Below are 22,096 nucleotides of genomic sequence, written 5' to 3'. Positions count from 1 at the left end.
CTCAGCCCTCTCCTGTACTCCCTGTTCACCCATGACTGCATGGCCATGCACGCCTCCCAACTCAATCATCAAGATTGCAGATGACACTACAGTGGCAGGCTTGATTACCAATAACGACGAGACGGCCTACAGGGAGGAAGTGAGGGCCCTCGGAGTGTGGTGTCAGGAAAATAAACTCACACTCAATGTCAACAAAACAAAGGAGATGATCATGAACTTCAGGAAACAGCAGAGGGAGCACCCCCTATCCACATCGACGGGACAGTAGTGGAGAGGGTAGTAAGTTTTAAGTTCCTCGGCGTAAACATCACGGACAATTTGAAATGATCCACCCACACAGACAGCGTGGTGAAGAAAGCGCAACAGGGGCTGAAGAAATTTGGCTTGTCACCAAAAACACTGACAAACTTTTACAGATGCACAATCGAGAGCATCCTGTCGGGCTGTATCACCACCTGGTACGGCAACTGCTCCACCCACAACCGTAAGGCTCAGAGGGTAGTGAGGTCTGCACAACGCATCACCGGGGGCAAACTACCTGCCCTCCAGGAGACCTACACCACCTGATGTCACAGGAAGGCCAAAAAGATCATCAAGGACAACAACCACCCGAGCCACTGCCTGTTCACCCCGCTATCATCCAGAAGGCGAGGTCAGTACAGGTGCATCAAAGCTGGGACCGAGAGACTGAAAAACAGCTTCTATCTCAAGGCCAGCAGACTGTTAAACAGCCATCACTAACATTGAGTGGCTGCTGCCAACATACTGACTCAAATCTCTAGCCACTTTAATAATTATTGGATGTAATAAATGTATCACTAGTCACTTTAAACAATGCCACTTTATATAATGTTTACATACCCTACATTAATCATCTCATATGTATATACTGTACTCTATGCCATCTACTGCATCTTGCCTATGCCGTTCGGCCATTGCTCATCCATATATTTCTATGTACATTGTGGTCTACAGCAGGTCAGCCACCAGGGGGAGACTCGTCGAGGCCTGGTGAGAGAAGGAGTATACATCACGAGGCAATGGCTCCATCTGCTGGACGTGCCAGGTCTCGACGGGCTCGCCGCCCAGGACTAATTGGGGCTGATTGGAGAGTTGGTGATTAATCAAGGGCTGATTGCTCCACCAGCTGTTCAAGCCCCATAACGCTGCCAGAAGGGCAGCAAACAGGGGGAAGTAAGGTGACTTCCGTGTAGTTGGAGACGGTGCCCGAGCGAAGACAAGGGAGTTTGTGTGCCCGACAGGATACAGCAAGACCCGGAGCCCAGAAGACGGTATCATAGAGAGGGTGTCATGGGGGAGACCTATCCTTTCCTTTTGATGTATTGTTAAATAAACACCCTTGAAACCGAGCTAACCTGCTAATCTGCTAAGCTAGCTCTGTCCGTGTCTGATCTGTGTAAACGTCTTGACCCAACCCCCTGGTCTGCCACAAGATATTCTTATTCATTCCTTTACACTTGTGTGTATAAGGTAGTTGTTGTGAAATTGTTAGATTACTTGTTAGATATTACTGCATGGTCGGAACAAGAAGCACAAACATGTCGCTACACTCGCATTAACATCTGCTAACCATGTGTATGTGACATTTGATTTGATATTGGGGACAATGTTTGTTGAGGATATGTTAAAGCCACAATCATTATCTGCATAAGAAGAACAACAAAGTCTTCATTTTTGTGATTTTAATGAAACACTTTACTTCAAGAAAGAGGCATGTCATTCATAAACTGAAGGTTAACATTTTGAAATAATTAATTCTAATTCTTTTACTTTATAATGCACTGTATAATTTGCAGAATTAATTTGAAATCAACTGCAATTCTAAGTGGATGGGAATCTCAGGTTGGCTTGTGAGAGTTAACTGTGTGATATATTAGGTATGTTTATCTTAAGACACCATCAAAGGCTCCCCTTCGCTCTGTTGGACCTGCAGAGCTCGGTGAATATCCTGGGAATGAGAGGGAGAGCATAGAGAGGTTAGCTTGATCACTGTTCAATAGGAACGTGAAGAGGGACTGTCTTTCTTTATGGGCTTGGACTGGGATTCAAATAGTAGTCGTTTTCTTTCAAATATTTGAGCTGTGCTTGATCAATCTTGGGGACCAATGAAACAGTCCCAAAAGCACACAGATCTCACCCATTCGGCAGACTCAAACAAACATTCAAAGTATGTGAAAGAAAGCCAATGCTATTTGAACCTAGGTATTGTGTTGTGAATACTATACAGTGTGTTTATCTTTTGAGTGTGAAGTTTTCTATTGGTCCATACTAACAATGAGTTGGTATTGAGCGGAGCCCTCGATCAGATCTTGTATGACCGGATGCTGGGATAGGATGGAGAATGGAATCTTGTCCTCAACCTTGTACCCCAGTTCCCTGTAGACCTTCACAAAGTCCTGTGGGTAAAGAACAATCCTAGACTTAAAAAGCAGCTCCAAAACAAACATGTACACATTTTCGTTCAAAAGACAGATTGATGTCCCGGCATAGCCAGAAGAGGACTGGCCACCCCTCAGAGCCCGGTTCCTCTCTAGGTTTCTTCCTAGGTTCTGGCCTTTCTAGGGAGTTGTTCCTAGCCACCGTGCTTCTCCATCTGCATTGCTTGCTGTTTGGGGTTTTAGGCTGGGTTTCTGTACAGCACTTTGTGACATCGGCTGATGTAAAAAAGGGCTTTATTAATACATTTGATTGATGGATTGATTGTTGAAATCGTTCATCAATCAGCCAGGTAGTTCAGTTCATCCCAGTCAATAAAAATACGTTTTTTTTGTGCAAATGCATTTTCAAAATGCTGCCAATCACTGTGAAGTGTTAGGTAGGAGTGGGTAAGAGTGGCAATACCATTTGGCAAAAAACAGCAACATAAGCAATATGATTAAGTGGGAAGTAGTGTTTCATATGTCTCTTAGCCTGGTCCCAGATCTGTTTTTGCTAACTCCTTGTCATGACAGGGAGTTGTCATGACAACACAAACAGATCTGGGACCAGGTTATATTTATATTTATATATATATCTTACAGAAGGGAGTGAAACTCCTGTCCTGTACCTCTTTATATTCATCAGGAGTCTTCCAGTTGGGATGAAAGCGGTTCTGGCATGCCCCCCAGGCTCCCCCGTGACAGATAGCTCGGAGGAGGGCAGGGATGGACACCCCCTCCTCCCCTCTTGGCCCCCCCTGAGGCTCCACCTCCTCCTCTAGCTCGGTCGACTCACTCAGCCCCTCCTCCATGTAAGGCACCGACTACAAATTCACAGTTAGTCATCAAACAATGGATAGAAATTAGCAGATGCTCTGAGCTATCCCACCAAGGCCAAGCTACTACTACTAATGGTACTACTACTACAACTACTACTGCAACTACTGACACTAATACAACAACTACTACTGCTGCTACTACTACTGCTATTGCTACTACTGATACTATTACTGCTACTACGACTATTAGTGCTTCTGCTATTACTACTACTACTGCTACTTAGTTATCAACATACCACAGTATGTTGATGAAACTGGACTTGAAACATATGCACATGATACATCTAATAGGGACTATGAGGTGTAGTTAAGGACAAAACGGTACCATATTCCCCTATACAGTACACTCCTTTTGACTAGAGTCGGGACACTATATAGTACACTCCTTTTGGCTAGAGTCGGGACACTATATAGTACACTCCTTTTGACTAGAGTCGGGACACTATATACTACACTCCTGTTGACTAGAGTCGGGACACTATATAGTACTAGGCTATAGTACAGTCCTTTTGACTAGAGTCAGGACACTATATAGTACACTCCTTTTGACTAGAGTCGGGACACTATATAGTACAGTCCTTTTGACTAGAGTCAGGACACTATATAGTACAGTCCTTTTGACTCCTGTTGACTAGAGTCGGGACACTATATAGTACACTGCTTTTGACTAGAGTCGGGACACTATATAGTACACACTCCTTTTGACTAGAGTCGGGACACTATATACTACACTCCTGTTGACTAGAGTCCTTTTGACTAGACACACTATATAGTACACTCCTTTTGACTAGAGTCGGGACACTATATAGTACAGTCCTTTTGACTAGAGTCGGGACACTATATAGTACACTCCTTTTGACTAGAGTCGGGACACTATATAGTACAGTCCTTTTGACTAGAGTCGGGACACTATATAGTACACTCCTTTTGACTAGAGTCGGGACACTATGTAAGGGAATAGGATGCTGCTTCACATGCAGCCTTGGATGCAGAGTGACGAAGCCAACCTTGAGAAGTCTACTGCTAGACTGATGTCGAAGCGGCTGTCCCATGACGACACTGAGAGCTCGGACAAAGCCCTGCGTAGGGTCAGGGTGGGCGGCGAAGTACAGCAGCATGGTCACGTAGTCGACACGAGCTGGCGAGCAATCGGGGTCGGCGAAAAGCAGGAAGAAAAACTGCAAGAAATATTTGCAGATGAGTTATCAATGCAACATTGTGTGATGATTTGTATTATTCCATTTATAAATTCAAGCAGTTGGTTGTTGTGAGACCTGGGTTCAAATACTATTTAAAATAATTTCAAATACCTTATTTGGGCTTGATTGAGCTTGCCTGGCACAATGGAACCAATAGAGTAGTCGCAAAACTGCAAACCCCGCCCATCTGACACTCCAGGCAGGCTTAACTCAGCACTAAAAGTATTTAAAAGATTTCGAATAGTATTTGAATCCAGGTCTGGGTGTTGTTGCTATGTGTACCTTCCGTAGATTAGCCAAGCGATCGTAAGGAAGTGGCTCAGACAGGTCTTCGGGAATGGGCAGTGCCCGCTCACTGGGGAACCACAACTCAACCTAATAATGAAGCAAGAAAATATGATTCATTCCATACATGTCAACCAGGTATCACAGTATGAGCGGCAATGTCACGTCTTCACCTACCACCTGTAATGATGATGTAATTCATGAATTTTGGCAGCCATCATTTGATGCTAACCAAGACATAAAGATTTGACTGCCATATGTTTAAAAAGTGCTAATATCACTGTGTTTAATGGGAAACGTGATGGTGATAGTAGAGTTTGTTGAAGAGCTGGTAGTGTACTGTAGGTAGGTGGTATATGGTGAAGTTTCCCCTTGATGCTGTTCATGGGTCAGTTTAGCATTTCCCCCACTGATGGTTAAGGTTAGGATTGGGGATGGGGAAGCTAAACCTAGATCTGTACCTAGGGGGAAACTTCACCCCATAGCGCAGGAAGGTACCTTTAAGTACTGCTCCTCAGTCAAAGACCCTGTGGCCCCAGTGTCCTCCATCTTGAAGCGGGCCAACACTTGCAGCAGCTGAGGCAGAGTAGGGGTGGGCCAGGGGAGGGCGGCACTCAGCAGGAACTGACGCCAGTCCAGCATCTCTGTGTTCTGGGTTAGCATTGACACCAGCTCCACCAGCTACACACACACACATTTCACACAAACACAAACACACACACACTCCATGTCTGTTCATGAGAACATGACTGTTTGTGGCCGTGATGACACCCTAGTAGCCATGTTGTGAGTCAGCCAGCCAGTCAGTCAGTCAGTCAGCCAGCCAATGGGTCAGTCAATCAGTCAAGCCAATGGGTCAGTCAGCCAGCCAGTCAGCCAGCCAGTCAGTCAGCCAGCCAATGGGTCAGTCAATCAGTCAAGCCAATGGGTCAGTCAGCCAGCCAGTCAGCCAGCCAGTCAGTCAGTCAGTCAGCCAGCCAATGGGTCAGTCAATCAGTCAAGCCAATGGGTCAGTCAGCCAGCCAGTCAGCCAGCCAGTCAGTCAGTCAGTCAGCCAGCCAATGGGTCAGTCAGCCAGTCAGTCAGCCAGCCAGCCAGTCAGCCAGCCAGCCAGCCCATGGGTCAGTCAGTAAGTCAGCCCATGGGTCAGTCAGTCAGCAGGTCAGTTAGTCAGTGAGTCAGTCAGCCAGTCAGTTAGTCAGCCAGTCAGTGAATCAGTCAGTGAGTCAGTCAGTGAGTGAGTCAGTCAGCCAGTCAGTGAGTTAGTCAGCCAGTCAGTTAGTCAGTCAGCCAATGGGTCAGTCAGCCAGTCAGCCAATGGGTCAGTCAGTGGGTCAGTCAGTCAGTCAGACAGACAGTGGGTCAGTGAGTCAGTCAGTCAGCCAGCGGGTCAGTGAGCCAGTGGGTCAGTCAACCAGCGAGTCAGTCAGTAAGTCAAGCCAGTCAGTCAGTGAGTTAGTCAGCCAATGGGTCAGTCAGCCAGGGGGTCAGTCAGCCAGCGGGTCAGTGAGCCAGTGGGTCAGTCAACCAGCGAGTCAGTCAGTGAGTTGGTCAGTCAGTCAGCCAGTGAGTCAGCCAGTGAGTCAGCCAGTGAGTGAGTCAGTCAGCGGTGTCAGCCAGCCAGCCACTGGGTCAGTCAGCCAGCCAGTGAGTCAGTCAGTGAGTCAAGCCAGTCAGTCAGTGGGTCAGTCAGTCAGCGGGTCAGTGAGTGCAGTGAGTGAGTCAGCGGGTCAGTGAGTGAGTCAGTCAGTGAGTCGGCCAGTCAGTCAGTCTGTGAGTCGGCCAGTCAGTCAGTGAGTCAGCCAGTGAGTCAGTCAGTCAGTCAGCCAGCCAGCCAGTCAGTCAGCCAGCCAGCCAGTGAGTCAGTCAGTCAGTCAGCCAACCAGACAGCCAGCTAGTGAGTGTACCTGAGACTCTGAGATGTGCATCCAGGGGTCTGGCAGTGCGTTGGTCCCCATGTTCAGAGAGGTGATCTCCTGCAGGATCTCCCAGAAGTCAGTACTGCACTGCACACCTGACGGGAGACACAGAGTCGATGGGTGAATCTCAAGCGTATCAGTTGATAAATCCTTGATTCCTCGCATCCTTTCTCCTCACCTCCTTATCAAAATGCATTGGAGGAGGTCAGAGGAGAGGAACCTCGGATCTCCTCCTCCAATGCGTTTTGAGAAGGAAGCGAGAAAAAAGGACATGAGGAATCAAAGAAATACAATTGAGATTCACATAAATCAGGGGAATCCAATGTCCTTGTTTTTTAAAGAAAAGCAATTTTTTTGTCCATTAAAATAACATAAAATGTATCAGAAATACAGTGTAGACATTGTTAATGTTGTAAATTACTATTGTTGCTGGAAACGGCAGATTTTTTATGGAATATCTACATAGGCGTACAGAGGCCCATTATCAGCAACCATCACTCCTGTGTTCCAATGGCACGTTGTGTTAGCTAATCCAAGTTTATCATTTTAAAAGACTAATTGTTCATTAGAAAACCCTTTTGCAATTATGTTAGCACAGCTGACAACTGTTGTCTTGATTAAAGAAGCAATAAAACTGTCCTTCTTTAGACTAGTTGAGTATCTGGAACATCAGCATTTGTGGGTTTGATTACAGGCTCAAAATGGCCAGAAACAAAGACTTTCTTCTGAGAAATGAAGGCTTATTCCATGCAAAAATTTTCAGGAAACTTAAGATCTCGTACAATTCTGTGTACTACTCCCTTCACAGAACAGCGCAAACTGCTTCTAACCAGAACCAGCATAGAAAGAGGAGTGGGAGGCCCCGGTGCACAACTGAGCAAGAGTACAAGTACATGAGTATTTACGCCTCACAAGTCCTCAACTGGCAGCTTCATTAAATTGTACCCGCAAAACACCAGTCTCAACGTCAACAGTGAAGAGGCGACTCTGGGATGCTGGCCTTCTAGGCAGAGTAGCAAAGAAAAAGCCATATCTCAGACTGGCCAATAAAAATAAAATATTAAGATGGACAAAAGAACACAGACACTGGACAGAGGAACTCTGAACTAGAAGGACAGCATCCCAGATTCGCCTCTTCACTGTTGACGTTGAGACTGGTGTTTTGCGGGTACTATTTAATGTTACTATAAATATATAATTACCAGTGGCGTAAAGTACTTTAGTGAAAATACTTTACAGTACTACTTAAGTATTTTTTGTTGGTATCTGTACTTTACTATTTATATTTTTGGCAACATTTACTTTTATTTTGCTCCATACATTTTCCCTGACACCCAAAAGTACTCGTAACATTTTGACAGTAAAATTGTCCAATTCACACACTTATCAAGAAAACATCCCTGTTCATCCCTACTGGTTTGCTTAATATAAGGAATTTTTAATTATTTATACTTTTACTTTTGATACTTAAGTACATTTGAGCAATTCCATTTACTTTTAATGCTTAAGTATTTTTAAAACCAAATACTTTTAGATTTTTACTCATGTAAGCATTTTACTGGGTGACTTTTACTTGAGTCATTTTCTATTAAGGTAACTTTACTTTTACTCAAGTAAGCATTTTCTATTAAGGTAACTTTACTTTTACCCAAGTAAGCATTTTCTATTAAGGTAACTTTACTTTTACTCAAGTAAGCATTTTCTATTAAGGTAACTTTACTTTTATGCAAGTATGACAATTGAGTACTTGTTCCACCACTGATAATGACATAGATTAGTACATATACTTGGGTAATACTGTGTACATATATTAATGTTGCAGACCTGTGGGCGCCACCTTGCGTAGCTGGCGGTAGAAGGCCTCCAACTGAAGGATGGTGAGAGTGCTGTCTGTGGGAAGCTCCAAAGGGGCGGGGCGGGGAGGGTTAGGGGGACTGACAACAACCCGCACGTCCCCGTTCAGGAAGAAGTCTGTGCATACCAGCATCAGCTCACTCTGGAGCTTGGCAGCCGACTCGATGTGGTGACGCACCACCTCAGCCAGCTGGTCAATGCTGGGGGGACAGAGAAGTAGGGTGAAGTTGACCCTAGATGCTGATCTTGGGTCAGTTTAGCATTTTATCCCCACTAATGGTTAAGGTTAGGATTGGGGAGGGGAAGCTGATCCTGGACCTGTACCTAGGGGGAACTTCATCGCCGGAGTATACCTGTTCATCTCAGACAGGAATCGGGCTCCCAGCCACTCCTCCATGGTCCTGAAGGCCTGCTCTGCCTGTCTGTGCAGGACCCTCACCATGCACAGAGCACAGGCCTTGACCAGCTCCACACGCACCTTCACTGCACTGTCTGGGAGGGTGGGGTGGAGGGGCACGTAAAAGCCTTTATATTTGTTATGGATCCCCATTAGCTGCTGCCAGCTACTCTTCAGTTATACAATTTTAAAAACATTACAATACATTCATTACAGAATTCACAACACACTAAGTGTGTGCCCTCAGGCCCATACTTCACTACCACGTATCTACAACACAAAATCCATGTGTACGTGTGTGTGTATAGCGCATATGTTATCATGTGTGTGTATTCATGTGTCTGTGCCTATGTTTGTGTTACTTCACAGTCCCCGCTGGTCCATAAGGTGTATTTTTACCTGTTAAAAAAAAAAATCTGATTCTACTGCTTGCATCAGTTACCTGATGCGGAGATTCATGTAGTCATGGCTCTATGTAGTACTGTACATTTCCCATAGTCTGCTCTGGACTTGGGGACTGTGAAAAGACCTCTGATGGCATGTCTTGCGGGGTATGCATGAGTGTCTCCGCTGGTGAAGGCTGCATCCCAAAAGGCACCCTATTACCTATATAGGGCACTAATGTGATAAGGACCCACAGGACTCTGGTCAACAGTAGTGCACTATATAGGGAATAGGGTGGTATTTGGGCTCTACAGCCAATGCTGTAGTTTGGTACCTTCATGGTCGAGAGCTGCAGCATACTCCTGTCTGATTTTGTTCCGTATGGCCCTCTTGCAGACCTCCTCTGAATCTTCCTCTGGGGCAGGGGGTGGGCTGGGCTCCTGAGCAGGGGAGGGGGGGCCTAAAAAAGAAAGTCACCCAAAATTACACATCAAAATAAGGCCTGGCGTCATTTTCAAGAGAAAATCCTCAAAACTGTTGACACAAAAATAAATATGCTTGACACATACTGATGTGCAGGGATCCCAGTCCCATCAAACAAACAATGCTGATCATAGTAGCTTGTGACAGTAGATCATGTACTCAATTTAAAGAGGGACACTTCTTATGAACGGTGAGAGGAGACGATTGTGGAGTGAGAGAGAGTACGGGGCAAATCCAAATCTGGACCTTGAAGCTAGTGATTATCATTGTTCTCCTCTAATAAAGGACTGATTTAGACCTGGGACACCAGTTGGGTACAATTATTTTCAGGTAGAACAGAAAACCAGCAGTACTCCGGACCTCCAGGCTCGGATTTGAAAACCACTGGGGTCGAATAAGTCCAACCTTTCTTCTTGGTGCCAGCTTTCTTCTTGTCCTTGCCAGAGTTGGCTGCGGCGGCTGCAGCGGAGGCGGAGGCTTGGGACATTCTCTGTAGCCGTTCTCTATCCATCTGCTGCTGAGCCTCCTCATTCTCCTCTGCCTCGCGTTGAGCCGCCTCCACTGACACCTGGACACACACAACTACCCATGAGAAACACATACATACGCTCACACACACTGCACACACACACACACACACACACACACTGCACACACACTTCTTCACCATGTTGTTGATGGCTGTCAGAGCAGTCTGATAGATGTCATGCAGCAGCTTCTCGTCGGGGTCCTGGAAGCCTTTCTGTTTCATAGAGGCCACTTCGGTAGAGGGAGGTCTGCGGGGAATCAGTGGAACACTGCAATAACAGACGAACAAAATTACACGATGCAAAACGCATCATCAATGGTAGTTCTTGCTCTGTGCTGAAAGTGCCTTATCTTGAAAACCTGACTGCTGACATGCAAAACAAAAAATGGGATTGCATTAACAGTGGACTTATGTGAAACAAAATTCTACAATAATGTTTTTGTAGGAAATATCCCTTTGACGTGTCCATATTTGACCAAGGTGAGAGGTAAATTGGGCAGTGCTTTCTCTTACACTTTGGTTTTCTTCTTCTCGTCTCCTTCACAGTCTCTTTTACCAGCACTCTTGGTGACTCTTTCAGAACTGGAGGGACAGGAGTGTTTGATGATGAGACGACAGTAACAATTGATGAAAACCTTATACTGTAAATTCCCCTAAATAAGCAAAGGTATTAACTATTGAAATAGCTGTGACTCTCCCTGACTGGCATTGGCATACCAGATCAAATGGGTCCGTGCTGTGATTGGCTGCGCAAAACGCCACTTCATTATGCTCGGCATAAATGGATAATAACTGACAGAAAATCTGGATTTGGGCTAGGGGAGAGCAGCTAGCTAGGTCAGTTTCTATTATACATCAATGGAGAATAACTGTCAGAAAAGCAGGTGTGTATTCATTAGGGCACACCGTAGCAAAACATTTTTCAATGGAAAAAAACTGTTTTGCAACCAAAACAGGAGTTATATTATTGGACAAATGTAGATTGGTCCCTCCCTGTTTGCTTCCATTTGGTTCAAAATAGTTTCTAGTGAATACACCCTAGGTATTTTGGATGAATCTGGACGAATCCCTTCCCCTGAGCAGCAGCCTTCTGCTTGCCTCTTGGATTTGTCAGTCTGGTTTCCTGGCTCCTCCAGCGCCACGATGTCTAGCAGTGGAATACAGGTGAATTCTGGCGCCGCCTCAGACAGCACCTGTTTGTACATGCCTGTGTAGTAATCCCGCAGGAGACGTAGAGAGTCCTGGAATCGGTCCACTTCCACCTGGAGGAGGACAACATTAGTACATCAGTGTACGTTTCAGCCAAGGAGCTAACCAACCTCGAAATGGAGATAAAATCCAAACCTGAAACATTCCCGTTTTCACTAATACACGTAAGCAATTGCACAGTCGCTCATGACAGATTAAACAATTAGGGACGGTTTCCCAGACACATATTAAGCCTAGTCCTGGATTTAAAAAAAAAAATATATACACAGTTGAAGTCGGAAGTTTACATACACCTGAGCCAAATACATTTAAACTCAGTTTTTTTCACAATTCCTGACATTTAAACCTCGTAAAAAGTCCCTGTCTTAGGTCAGTTAGGATCACCACTTTATTTTAAGAATGTGAAATGTCAGAATAATAGAAGAGAGAATTATTTATTTCAGCTTTTATTTCTTTCATCACATTCCCAGTGGGTCAGAAGTTTACATACACTCAATTAGTATTTGGTAGCATTGCCTTTAAATTGTTTAACTTGGGTCAAACGTTTTGGGTAGCCTTCCACAAGCTTCCCACAATAAGTTGGGTGAATTTTGGCCCATTCCTCCTGACAGAGCTGGTGTAACTGAGTCAGGTTTGTAGGCATCCTTGCTCACACAAGCTTTTTAAGTTCTGGCCACAAATTTTCTATGGGATTAAGGTCAGGGCTTTGTGATGGCCACTCCAATACCTTGACTTTGTTGTCTTAAGTCATTTTGTTAACACTTTGGAAGTATGCTTGGAGTCATTGTCCATTTGGAAGACCCATTTACGACCAAGCTTTAGCTTCCTGACTAATGTCTTGAGACGTTGCTTCAATATATCCACATCATTTTCCTCCCTCATGATGCCATCTAGTTTGTGAAATGCACCAGTCCCTCCTGCTGCAAAGCACCCCCACAACATGATGCTGCCACCCCCGTGCTTCACGGTTGGGATGGTGTTCTTTGGCTTGTAAGCCTCCCCCTTTTTCCTCCAAGCATAACGATGGTCATTATGGCCAAACAGTTCTATTTTTGTTTCATCAGACCAGAGGACATTTCTCCAAAAAGTATGATCTTTGTCCCCATGTGCAGTTGCAAACCATAGTCTGGCTTTTTATGGCGGTTTTGGAGCAGTGGCTTCTTTCTTGCTGAGCAGCCTTTCAAGTTATGTCGATAAACACATGGTGGTTGGAACCAAAAACCTCAAATTTGGAGTCATCAGACCAAAGGACAGATTTCCACCGGTCTAATGTCCATTGATCATGTTTCTTGGCCAAAGCAAGTCTCTTCTTCTTATTTGTGTCCTTTAGTAGTGGTTTCTTTGCAGCAATTCGACCCTGAAGGCCAGATTCACGCAGTCTCCTTGGAACAGTTAATGTTGAGATGTGTCTGTACTTGAAATCTGTGAAGCATTTGGGCTGCAAGCGGAGGTGCAGTTAACTCTAATGAACTTATCCTCTGCAGCAGAGGTAACTCTGGGTCTTCCTTTCCTGTGGCGGTCCTCATGAGAGACAGTTTCATCATCGCGCTTGATGGGATTGTGACTAGACTTGAAGAAACTTTAAAAGTTCCTGAAATTTTAAAACATTGATTGACCTTCATGTCTTAAAGTAATGATGGACTGTCGCTTCTCTTTGCTTATTTTAGCTGTTCTTGCCATAATATGGACTTGGTCTTTTACCAAATAGGGCTGTCTTCTGTTTACCTCCACTACCATGTCACAACAAAACTGATTGTCTCTAACGCATTAAGAAAAAAATTAATTCCTCAAATTAACTTTTAACAAGGCACACCTGTTAATTGAAATGCATTCCAGGTGACTACCTTATGAAGCTGGTTGAGAGAATGCCAAGAGTGTGCAATGCTGTCATCAAGGCAAAGGGTGGCTACTTTGAAGAATCTCAAATATAACATATATTTTGATTTGTTTTAAACCTTTTTGGTTACTACATGATTCCATATGTTATTTCATAGTTTTGATGTCTTCACTATTATTCTACAATGTAGAAAATAGTAAAAATAAAGAAAAATCCTGGAATGAGTAGGTGTCTCCAAACTTTTGACTGGTACTGTATATATTTATATATATATATATATATATTTAAAAAAAAAGAAGTTTTATTGTCACATACACTAGTGATACATGTTGTTTTAAAGGGTCAGCCATAGTATTTCAACTCATTTCAACTTGCTTTTTATTGTCAGCTGGCAAGCACATGTGATATTTGGTTCTGGGTGATGCTGAGATAACATGTTCATGGACAGGATGGGAGGAGCATCACCTGTATTAGTGTGGAGAAATGGTTGATGAGCACCGCCGTGTGGTCTTCCAGCCAGCCGTCGCACATGATCGCCGCCCGCTCCTGCCCCGCTTCTTCCTTACGCTTATCACAGATGTCCCACAGACGCTCGCGCAGGTCCTGCAGTGTCACGACACCAGACGAGACAGATAGACAAACACAGACAGAAGGACAGACCGACGAGACAGAAGGACGGACGGACGGATAGACCAACATAGCGACAGACAGACTATCAGTATTGACAGGCAATGGGAAAAACAACAGACATGAGCAAATGTCATAACAGACACGGATTTGATGGCGCTTGTGTTACTGTAGCCTACATCCAGACGCTGGTGCAGCTCTGCCTTGGTCTCCTCGTCATCTCTCATGTCCTTGGGGATGCTGTTATAGTTCTGCTGCCACTGGGACACAAACTCTTGCTTCAGGTCGGGCCGTCGGAGGTACTGCTTAAACTCCTCTCTGCAAGCGTCACAAGATAAGAGTCAGAGTTACTTCTCTCTGTTCACACTGTACATATCCCAAATGCAGTGTGGCAGACGGCAGGAAGAGGTGAGGGGAGTGGTCATCGAGGAGAGATATCTTGCAGGTCGCTGGCTCCACCCCAAAGCCTTATATGGACTTCCTGCTCCAACGAGGCAAGACTGTAAATCGTTAAGCCAGGGAGTGCTTGGGGATAAAGGAGGAAGCAGCCTTCACAAAGAGGCATTGGACGTGAGAGACAAGAGAGGTATGAAGGGTGAGAGAAACAAGAGCAACAAAAAAAATCTGTGTGATTGCCTGTTGTGACCTGGAATGTTGGATTGCCCCCCTTATGTGCTGGATTGGCTGAGGACCCGAGTGTGAGGATAACCCTTGGAAAACAGAATGGACAAAGGGAACAGCTTGTGGATTGTGAGGTGATTGGTGAATTCTCCGTGTACCAAAATCCCTAATAAACTTCCCCTTTGTGTTCTATTTGTGCTACTGGTTTTGTTATTGAACTTGGTGACATGGAAACCCCACACCCTTGATCTTTTTACAGCAGGAGTATAGATCCAAGTCATCCTCACTGATGCGAGATCAGATCAAAAAACAACAGACATGACTTGAAATCCCTGGCCACTTTAATAATGTTTACATATTTTTTGCATTACTCATCTCATATGTATATACTGTATTCTATTGTATTCTACTGTATCTTAGTCTATGCATTACTCATCTCATATGTATATACTGTATTCTATTGTATTCCACTGTATCTTAGTCTATGCATTACTCATCTCATATGTATATACTGTATTCTATTGTATTCCTACTGTATCTTAGTCTATGCATTACTCATCTCATATGTATATACTGTATTCTATCCTACTGTATCTTAGTCTATGCCGCTCTGACATTGATTGTCCAAATATTTCTATATTCTTAATTCCATTCCTTTGCTTTAGATTTGTGTGTATAGTTGTGAAGTTGTTAGATGTTACTGCACTGTTGGTGCTAGAAACATAAGCATTTTGCTACACCCGCAATAACATCTGTTAAGCACGTGTATGTGACCAATAACATCTGTTAAGCACGTGTATGTGACCAATACAATTTGGTTAGAGATCAGCACAGATTAAATGTTGTGAAATGGCATGTGAAGTGAAATAAATTTTAAGTGCATTTAACAGACATCACTGTTCTAAGAAAGGAGGTAACAATACCGTAGCCTGGTCCCAGATCTGTTTGTGATATAGGAGTTTACAGATCTGGGACCAGGAGAAATAATATGGGTTTGTCAGAGTTGGGTTAAATTCGGAAGATCCATTTCAGTTGTACAACTGACTAGGTATTCCCTTTTCTCTTACGTCCATTGTGCACTAAACGATGTCAAATTTAATTTTTCAGGCTTGTTTTCTGAAAAATTAATTAGTAGTTGTAGTTTTTCAAGGTGGCTCTCATTTTGACTGTAGTCTTGTGGTGCGCGTGGATGAGGGTGCGCACCTCGTTATTTATCTCCGGTATTGAACATACTACATTCTGTCTTAAATTGTATCATTTATTTACATATTAGGGTACCTGGGGATTGATTAGAAACGTTGTTTGACTTGTTTGGACAGTTTATTGGTAACTTTCGGATTCCTTTGTCTGCCCGTGGAACGGGTGGATTACTGAATCAAACGCACCAACTAAACTGACTTTTTTGGTATATAAAGGACTTTATCGAACAAAATGACCATTTGTTGTGTAGCTACGACCCTTGCGATTGCAAACAGAGGAAGATCTTCAAAGGTAAGTGATTTATTTTATCGCTATTTCTGATTTTTGTGACGCCTCTACTGGTTTGGAAAATGTTTTTAATGCTGGTGTATGAGGGGCGTTGTCCTCAGATTTCACCGGATGTTGTCGAGGTGGGTCAGTAGCGCCCCACCTAGCCCAAAGAGGTTTTAAAGGAAAAAATGGTATTCTGCCAGTCCGTGGTGAGTAATCTCAGTCCTGATGTCCAGAAGTTATTTTCGGTCATAAGAGACGGTAGCGGCAACATAATGTACAAAATAAAAAAGCAAATAAACAAACAAAAAACACAATCGGTTATGTAAAACGTCAGTCTTCTTCTCCGGCGCCATTGTTAAAACTTCTTAGCGCTAGGCCCATTTTTTTCTCCAATTCCTGCCTGAATGACCTGCCCAAAGTAAACTGCCTGTTGCTCAGGCCCTGAAGCCAGGATATGCATATAATTGGTACCATTGAAAATAAAACACTTTTAAGTTTGTAGAAATGTTAAAATAATGTAGGAGAATATAACACAATAGATATGGTAGGAGAAAATCCAAAGAAAAACTAACCATATTTTTGTTGTTGTTGAGAGAGACCATCCTCTTAGAAATGCAAGAGATAGGTCATATTGAAAATTAGCTCCCTGGATGCAATTCCTATGGCTTCCACAGGGTGTCAGCAGTCTATGTTCAAACTTCCAGGCTTGAAAACTTCAAAAAACAAATAAGAAATAACAGTTTTAGTAGGACAGTCTTGGAAATTCGTGTTTGCGCGCGCCATGAAGACATTATGCACCTGCTAAAATCAGTTTCCTATTGAACATACTTCTTTCCGAAAAAAATATTATAGTTTGATTACATTTTAAACCACCGAAGAGCGGCTCTACACCATTAGAGCGAGACCAGCTGCGCTTGGCCCGCGACTGGAAAATGCTAGCTGACATTGGCCGGCAACTTGTGTTTCCTCCGGAGATCGCAACCACCACCCTAAGACCTGACATGGTGCTCTGGTCCCGTTCGCTCAAGAAGGTCTTCATCATTGAGCTCACAGTACCCTGGGAGGACTCAGTAGATGAGGCTTATGAGCGAAAAAATCTGCGCTATGCCGATCTAGCTGCCGAAGCACGGCATCATGGCTGGAACACAGAAGTCCGACCAGTGGAGGTGGGCTGCAGAGGTTTTGTGGCAACATCTACAACCAGACTGCTTAGAGACCTGGGAATTAAGGGCCAGAGCCAGCGTTCGGCAATCAAAGCTGTATCGGAGGCGGCAGAAGGCAGCAGTCAGTGGCTCTGGATGAAGAGGAAAGACCCCAGCTGGGCCCCGAAGTGAGAGGGCCAGGAGGTATGCGGTCAACAATGCTTGACTCAGGGAGGATGACGCCCCTGCCAAGCATAGTCCCATGGGATGTTGGCTATCAACAACAAGGCAACTCCCATGACTAATTGGGAATGGGACGCAAGCGTAGGATTGATCACCCTGTCGCTGGCCGCCTTTGGGGAGGGTGTATAGTGTGAAAGGCCGAAACACCCTAGGAACCAAAGGTACACTACTGACGATGCGCTCCCCAAATTTCACCAGGCTCACTGTTCATTAACTCTTGGAAGTGCTTGCACAAAGGATAGTAACATCTCATCCTGTGTTCTTGGAATCTAGGGTGAGTAAATAGAAATGTTTTCTGACTTGTTGAAACAAAGTTTAGGGGTAGATTTTCGGATTCCTCCTTCCTCGATGGCCCAAATTAAACAGACTTTTTTGGATATAAAGAAGGATTTTATCTAACAAAACGACACTACAGGTTATAGCTGGGACCATTTGGATGACAAATCAGAGGAAGACTTTCAAAAAGTGAATATTTAATCATTATATGTGAATGTATGAAACCTGTACGAGTGGAAAAATATTTTGATGTGGGGCGCCGTCCTCAAACAATCGCATGGCATGTTTGCACTGTAATTGCTACTGTAAATCGGACAGCGCAATTAGGAATTTAAGCTTTCAGCTGACAAGACACTTATATGTACCTAAATGTTTAAAATCCATAATATTTATGCTAATTTATTTGAATTGCGCACCCTCCAGTTTCACCGGAAGTTGTCCCGCTAGCGGGACACCGATCCTTTATCCTTACCTGATGTTAAACAGATGGTGAATGATCAAGATGCGTTCTGTGCGGAGGTTCTGCATCACAGCCTTGACGTTAGTCACATAGGAGTTACACACATTCTCCCAGTATGGAACCAGGTACTCTGGTATCTCCTGGGGAAGAGAGACAAAAGATGCTCTGGGGTGAAGTTTCCCATAGTTACAGATCTAAGATCAGCTTTCTTTTCCCCAATCCTAACCTTAACCATTAGTGGGAGAAATGCAAAACTGACTCAAGATCAGCGTCTAGGGGCAACTTCACCCTACTCCACAAAAGAAAGTTGAATGGGGAAATGCAGGCTCAAACATAGACAGAGACCAGGCCAATGAGTGTAAATAGAAGTTTGGGAGGTCCCTCGTGGCCATCCATGGCTATCGCAAATGACTCAACTCAACCTTTATCGTTCTCGACCTCCTTGATTTCAAGAATGAGGGCAGAAGGACCAATGCCTGGTTCTCTTTGTTAATTGATTCGTAATTTGCCTGAACCTTTATGCTGAACACATCCATGCATTCTGACTGAGAGCTAATGAGATTATGCATTCTGACTGAGAGCTAATGAGACTATGCATTCTGACTGAGAGCTAATGAGATTATGCATTCTGACTGAGAGCTCATGAGACTATGCATTCTGACAGAGAGCTAATGTGACTATGCATTCTGACAGAGCTAATGAGACTATGCATTCTGACAGAGCTAATGAGACTATGATTTCTAACTGAGAGCTAATGAGACTATGCATTCTGACTGAGAGCTCATGGGAAGAGAAAAAGCCCATGCAAACCTATAATGGTTCTCTTGTCTTCCACCAGTACAGGGTAAAGTTCCCCCTAGGTACAGATCTAGGATCAGCTTCTGTTTTTCCCCATCCTAACCTTAACCACTAGTGGGGGAAATGCAAAACTGATCCAAGATTAGCATCTATGGGAAACAACACCCTACTCCTACTGTACCTTGGGAAGGGGCTCGTCCACATACACCCAGTGTGTAGTACCAGGGGTGGGAGCTAGGGGCTCTGTAGGGCTGGTGGTCACACCATGGGAATTCTCAAAGGAGGAGGCTATGGACAACGTTCTAGAATGCCCCACGGCTCCTCCTGGAAGCAATGGGGAAAAAGGGATATTTTATTTTTTTAAAGGAACGGGGCAGTCCCACTCCTCTCATATTCATTGTTTATTGGATCGGATATAGAAAGGAAATTGAGTGTCTTTCCAAAGACCCTAGGCCACCATACCTCTTTTTTTAATGTGGTTTAAAAACAGTGTGAGAGCAACTGTTGTTTGTTGTAGAATGTTACTAATAGCTAGGCTGATATCAGTAATGGACCTGATCCTGACTTGGACAGCTTAAGATGGACATCTTTCCCTTCGGATGTGTTCTTCTCAATGTTGCTCTGTGAACCTACAGAATGGAACAGAACTGTTTGACCACATGGTTCTCTTGTCTTTGAAACTATCTGTCCCAAATGGTACCCTATGCCTTATATAGTGAACAACTATGGTCAAAAGTAGTGCAGTATGTAGGGAATAGGGTGCCATTTGATACACTGCGTGGTTGTTAGCCAACCTTTGGGGGAGCGAGAGTTGGACTTGGAGCTGGAGCATTTCACAGGTGGAGTCAGGCCCTCCTGGGTGAGGGTGGAGGTGGACTCAGTGGGAGCTGGGACCGCAACCGGAGTTACCTGGACGAGAGCAGTTGAGACCGCTGGTGCCTTCCCACTGTCCAAAACAACTCCCTCACCTGGTGGGTCAAAATAATTACACATAGAACAACTTTAGGAACAGTAGGCATCTCACTGGGCAATTTTAGAGTCAAAGTAGCATTAAGTCAAATCTCCCATTTTGGGGAATTAATATCTTATCTTAAAATCAACCATTCCCTTAGTGCCCTGTACCTTTTTCCGACTGCATCATGGCCTGGTACAGGATAGATTCCACTTTTCTAAAGAGCATGTCCTCCGACATCTCAGCATTCAATCTCATCAGAATGCTCTGTTTACCAGAGAACCACTTCTCCAGCTTGGGCCAGGTATCCTGGAAGGCTGTGATCCTGCAGTGATAATAACAAAGGCTGTATTCATTAGCGCACACCATAGCTAAATGTTTTGCAATGGAAAAAACTGTTTTTGTTATTGGACAAATTAAGGTGGGTCCCCTCCCTGTTTTGGCCTGTTTTGCTTATGTTTGGTTCCTAGTGAATACACTCAATGTGTGAAGAACAATTTATTTATTTTATCTTTATTTAACCAGGCAAGTCAGTTAAGAACAAATTCTCAATGACGGCCTAGGAACAGTGGGTTAACTGCCTGTTCAGGGGCAGAACGACAGATTTGTACCTTTGTCAGCTCGGGGGTTTGAACTTGTTACCTTCCGGTTAGTCCAACGCTCTAACCACTAGGCTACCCTGCCGCCCACAATGGTGTGTTAGTGGGCTAGTTTAAAAGTTCAAAGACACTCAGAGCCCTGAAAATCACTTACAACAATGTTAGAGATGATGTACTCAATAATCAGACCTGGGTTCAAATAGTATTTATTTTTCTTTCAAACCATTTAGTTCTACTCGATTGATCTTGACTGGCACAATGTCACCAATGGAGTAGTCCCAACAGTGTAATGCCCACCCACTTTGTCACCTAAGGCAGTCTCGATCAAAGGCTCAAATTATTGGAAGGAAAACAAACACTATTTGAACCCAGACCTGCGTCTTGTGGTCATCGTACTAACTGTACCTGTGCTGGATCTGTCTCTTCTCCAGGCTCTTGTCCCTGGCGATGACAACATTGTGCTCTCTAGCAGGGGCACAGCTCTCCTCACCAGCCCCGACCAGGTCAGAGCTCTCCTCCTCATCTACAAACACAGTCCGTCTGTGTCATTCATTACACACATGCAACTCATATGACATGTGGAGAATGTCGAGAGCAGGGGTGGGCAACTCCAGTCCTCGGGGGCCTGATTGGTGTCACACGTTTTCTCCATCCCCAGCAAACACAGCTGATTAATCAAATGTCATTCTAAACTGAACACCATGATTAGGTGAATATTGGGAGTCAGGGGTGTTATCTGGGGCTGGGACAAAACTGTGACACCAATCAAGCCCCGAGGACTGGAATCGCCCACCCAGCGCATCACTTGGGGCGAGCTCCCTGCCATCCAGGACATACAGTGTATTCGGAAGGTACACTACACCCTTGACTTTTTCCACATTTTGTTACGTTACAGCATTGTTCTAAACAGTTTATTCCCCTCATCAATCGACACACAATACCCCATAATGACGAAGCAAAAACAGGTTTAGACATTGGTACAAATTTATTCAAGACCCTTTACTCAGTAAAGGTGCAGCCAGCGGGTTTCTCCACGCATCGCGCCGACAGAAACAAACATCTTTCTGGTAAGAAGAGGGGTGGGGGCGTATGCCTTATGGCCAACGTGACATGGTGTGATGAAAGAAACATACAGGAACTCAAATCCTTCTGTTCACCTGATTTAGAATTCCTCACAATCAAATGTAGACCGCATTATCTACCAAGAGAATTCTCTTCGATTATAATCACAGCCGTATATATCCCCCCAAGCAGACACATTGATGGCTCTGAACAAACTTTATTTAACTCTCTGCAAACTGGAAACGATTTATCCGGAGGCTGCATTCATTGTAGCTGGGGATTTTAACAAGGCTAATCTGAAAACAAGACTCCCTAAATTTGATCAGCATATCGATTGCGCAACCAGGGGTGGAAAGGCCCTGGATCATTGTTACTCTAACTTCCGCGACGCATATAAGGCCCTGCCCCGCCCCCTTTCGGAAAAGCTGACCACGACTCCATTTTGTTGATCCCTGCCTACAGACAGAAAC

General features: G+C 44.3%; 1 protein-coding gene across 2 annotated transcripts in view; it reads right to left on the bottom strand.

Moving 5' to 3' along the window:
• Positions 1-1,702: 1,702 nt before the first annotated feature.
• spef2 (sperm flagellar 2) overlaps positions 1,703-22,096 on the bottom strand; it is a 47,831-nt gene continuing 27,437 nt past the window's right edge. Inside the window, exons 17-38 of one of the 2 annotated variants that reach the window (XM_042320276.1) lie at positions 20,970-21,087; positions 20,136-20,290; positions 19,808-19,981; positions 19,568-19,642; positions 19,195-19,337; positions 18,228-18,355; positions 14,180-14,318; positions 13,839-13,976; positions 11,426-11,589; positions 10,841-10,909; positions 10,466-10,595; positions 10,204-10,366; positions 9,650-9,775; positions 8,888-9,026; positions 8,505-8,734; positions 6,669-6,775; positions 5,260-5,442; positions 4,759-4,851; positions 4,285-4,455; positions 3,068-3,262; positions 2,295-2,417; positions 1,703-1,969 (exon numbers count right to left, since the gene is read on the bottom strand). In XM_042320276.1, the coding sequence (XP_042176210.1) occupies positions 1,910-1,969; positions 2,295-2,417; positions 3,068-3,262; positions 4,285-4,455; positions 4,759-4,851; positions 5,260-5,442; positions 6,669-6,775; positions 8,505-8,734; positions 8,888-9,026; positions 9,650-9,775; positions 10,204-10,366; positions 10,466-10,595; positions 10,841-10,909; positions 11,426-11,589; positions 13,839-13,976; positions 14,180-14,318; positions 18,228-18,355; positions 19,195-19,337; positions 19,568-19,642; positions 19,808-19,981; positions 20,136-20,290; positions 20,970-21,087 (3,023 nt within the window). In that variant the 3' untranslated portion in view covers positions 1,703-1,909. The remainder of the gene's footprint in view (positions 1,970-2,294; positions 2,418-3,067; positions 3,263-4,284; positions 4,456-4,758; positions 4,852-5,259; positions 5,443-6,668; positions 6,776-8,504; positions 8,735-8,887; positions 9,027-9,649; positions 9,776-10,203; positions 10,367-10,465; positions 10,596-10,840; positions 10,910-11,425; positions 11,590-13,838; positions 13,977-14,179; positions 14,319-18,227; positions 18,356-19,194; positions 19,338-19,567; positions 19,643-19,807; positions 19,982-20,135; positions 20,291-20,969; positions 21,088-22,096) is intronic. The other variant, XM_042320277.1, reaches the window with a different exon arrangement.

Source organism: Oncorhynchus tshawytscha, linkage group LG04 (genome assembly GCF_018296145.1).
Source record: "Oncorhynchus tshawytscha isolate Ot180627B linkage group LG04, Otsh_v2.0, whole genome shotgun sequence".
Lineage (NCBI taxonomy): Eukaryota > Metazoa > Chordata > Actinopteri > Salmoniformes > Salmonidae > Oncorhynchus > Oncorhynchus tshawytscha.
The sequence above is the reverse complement of the archived record's forward strand: the minus strand, read 5'-3'. Positions and strand labels throughout refer to the sequence as shown.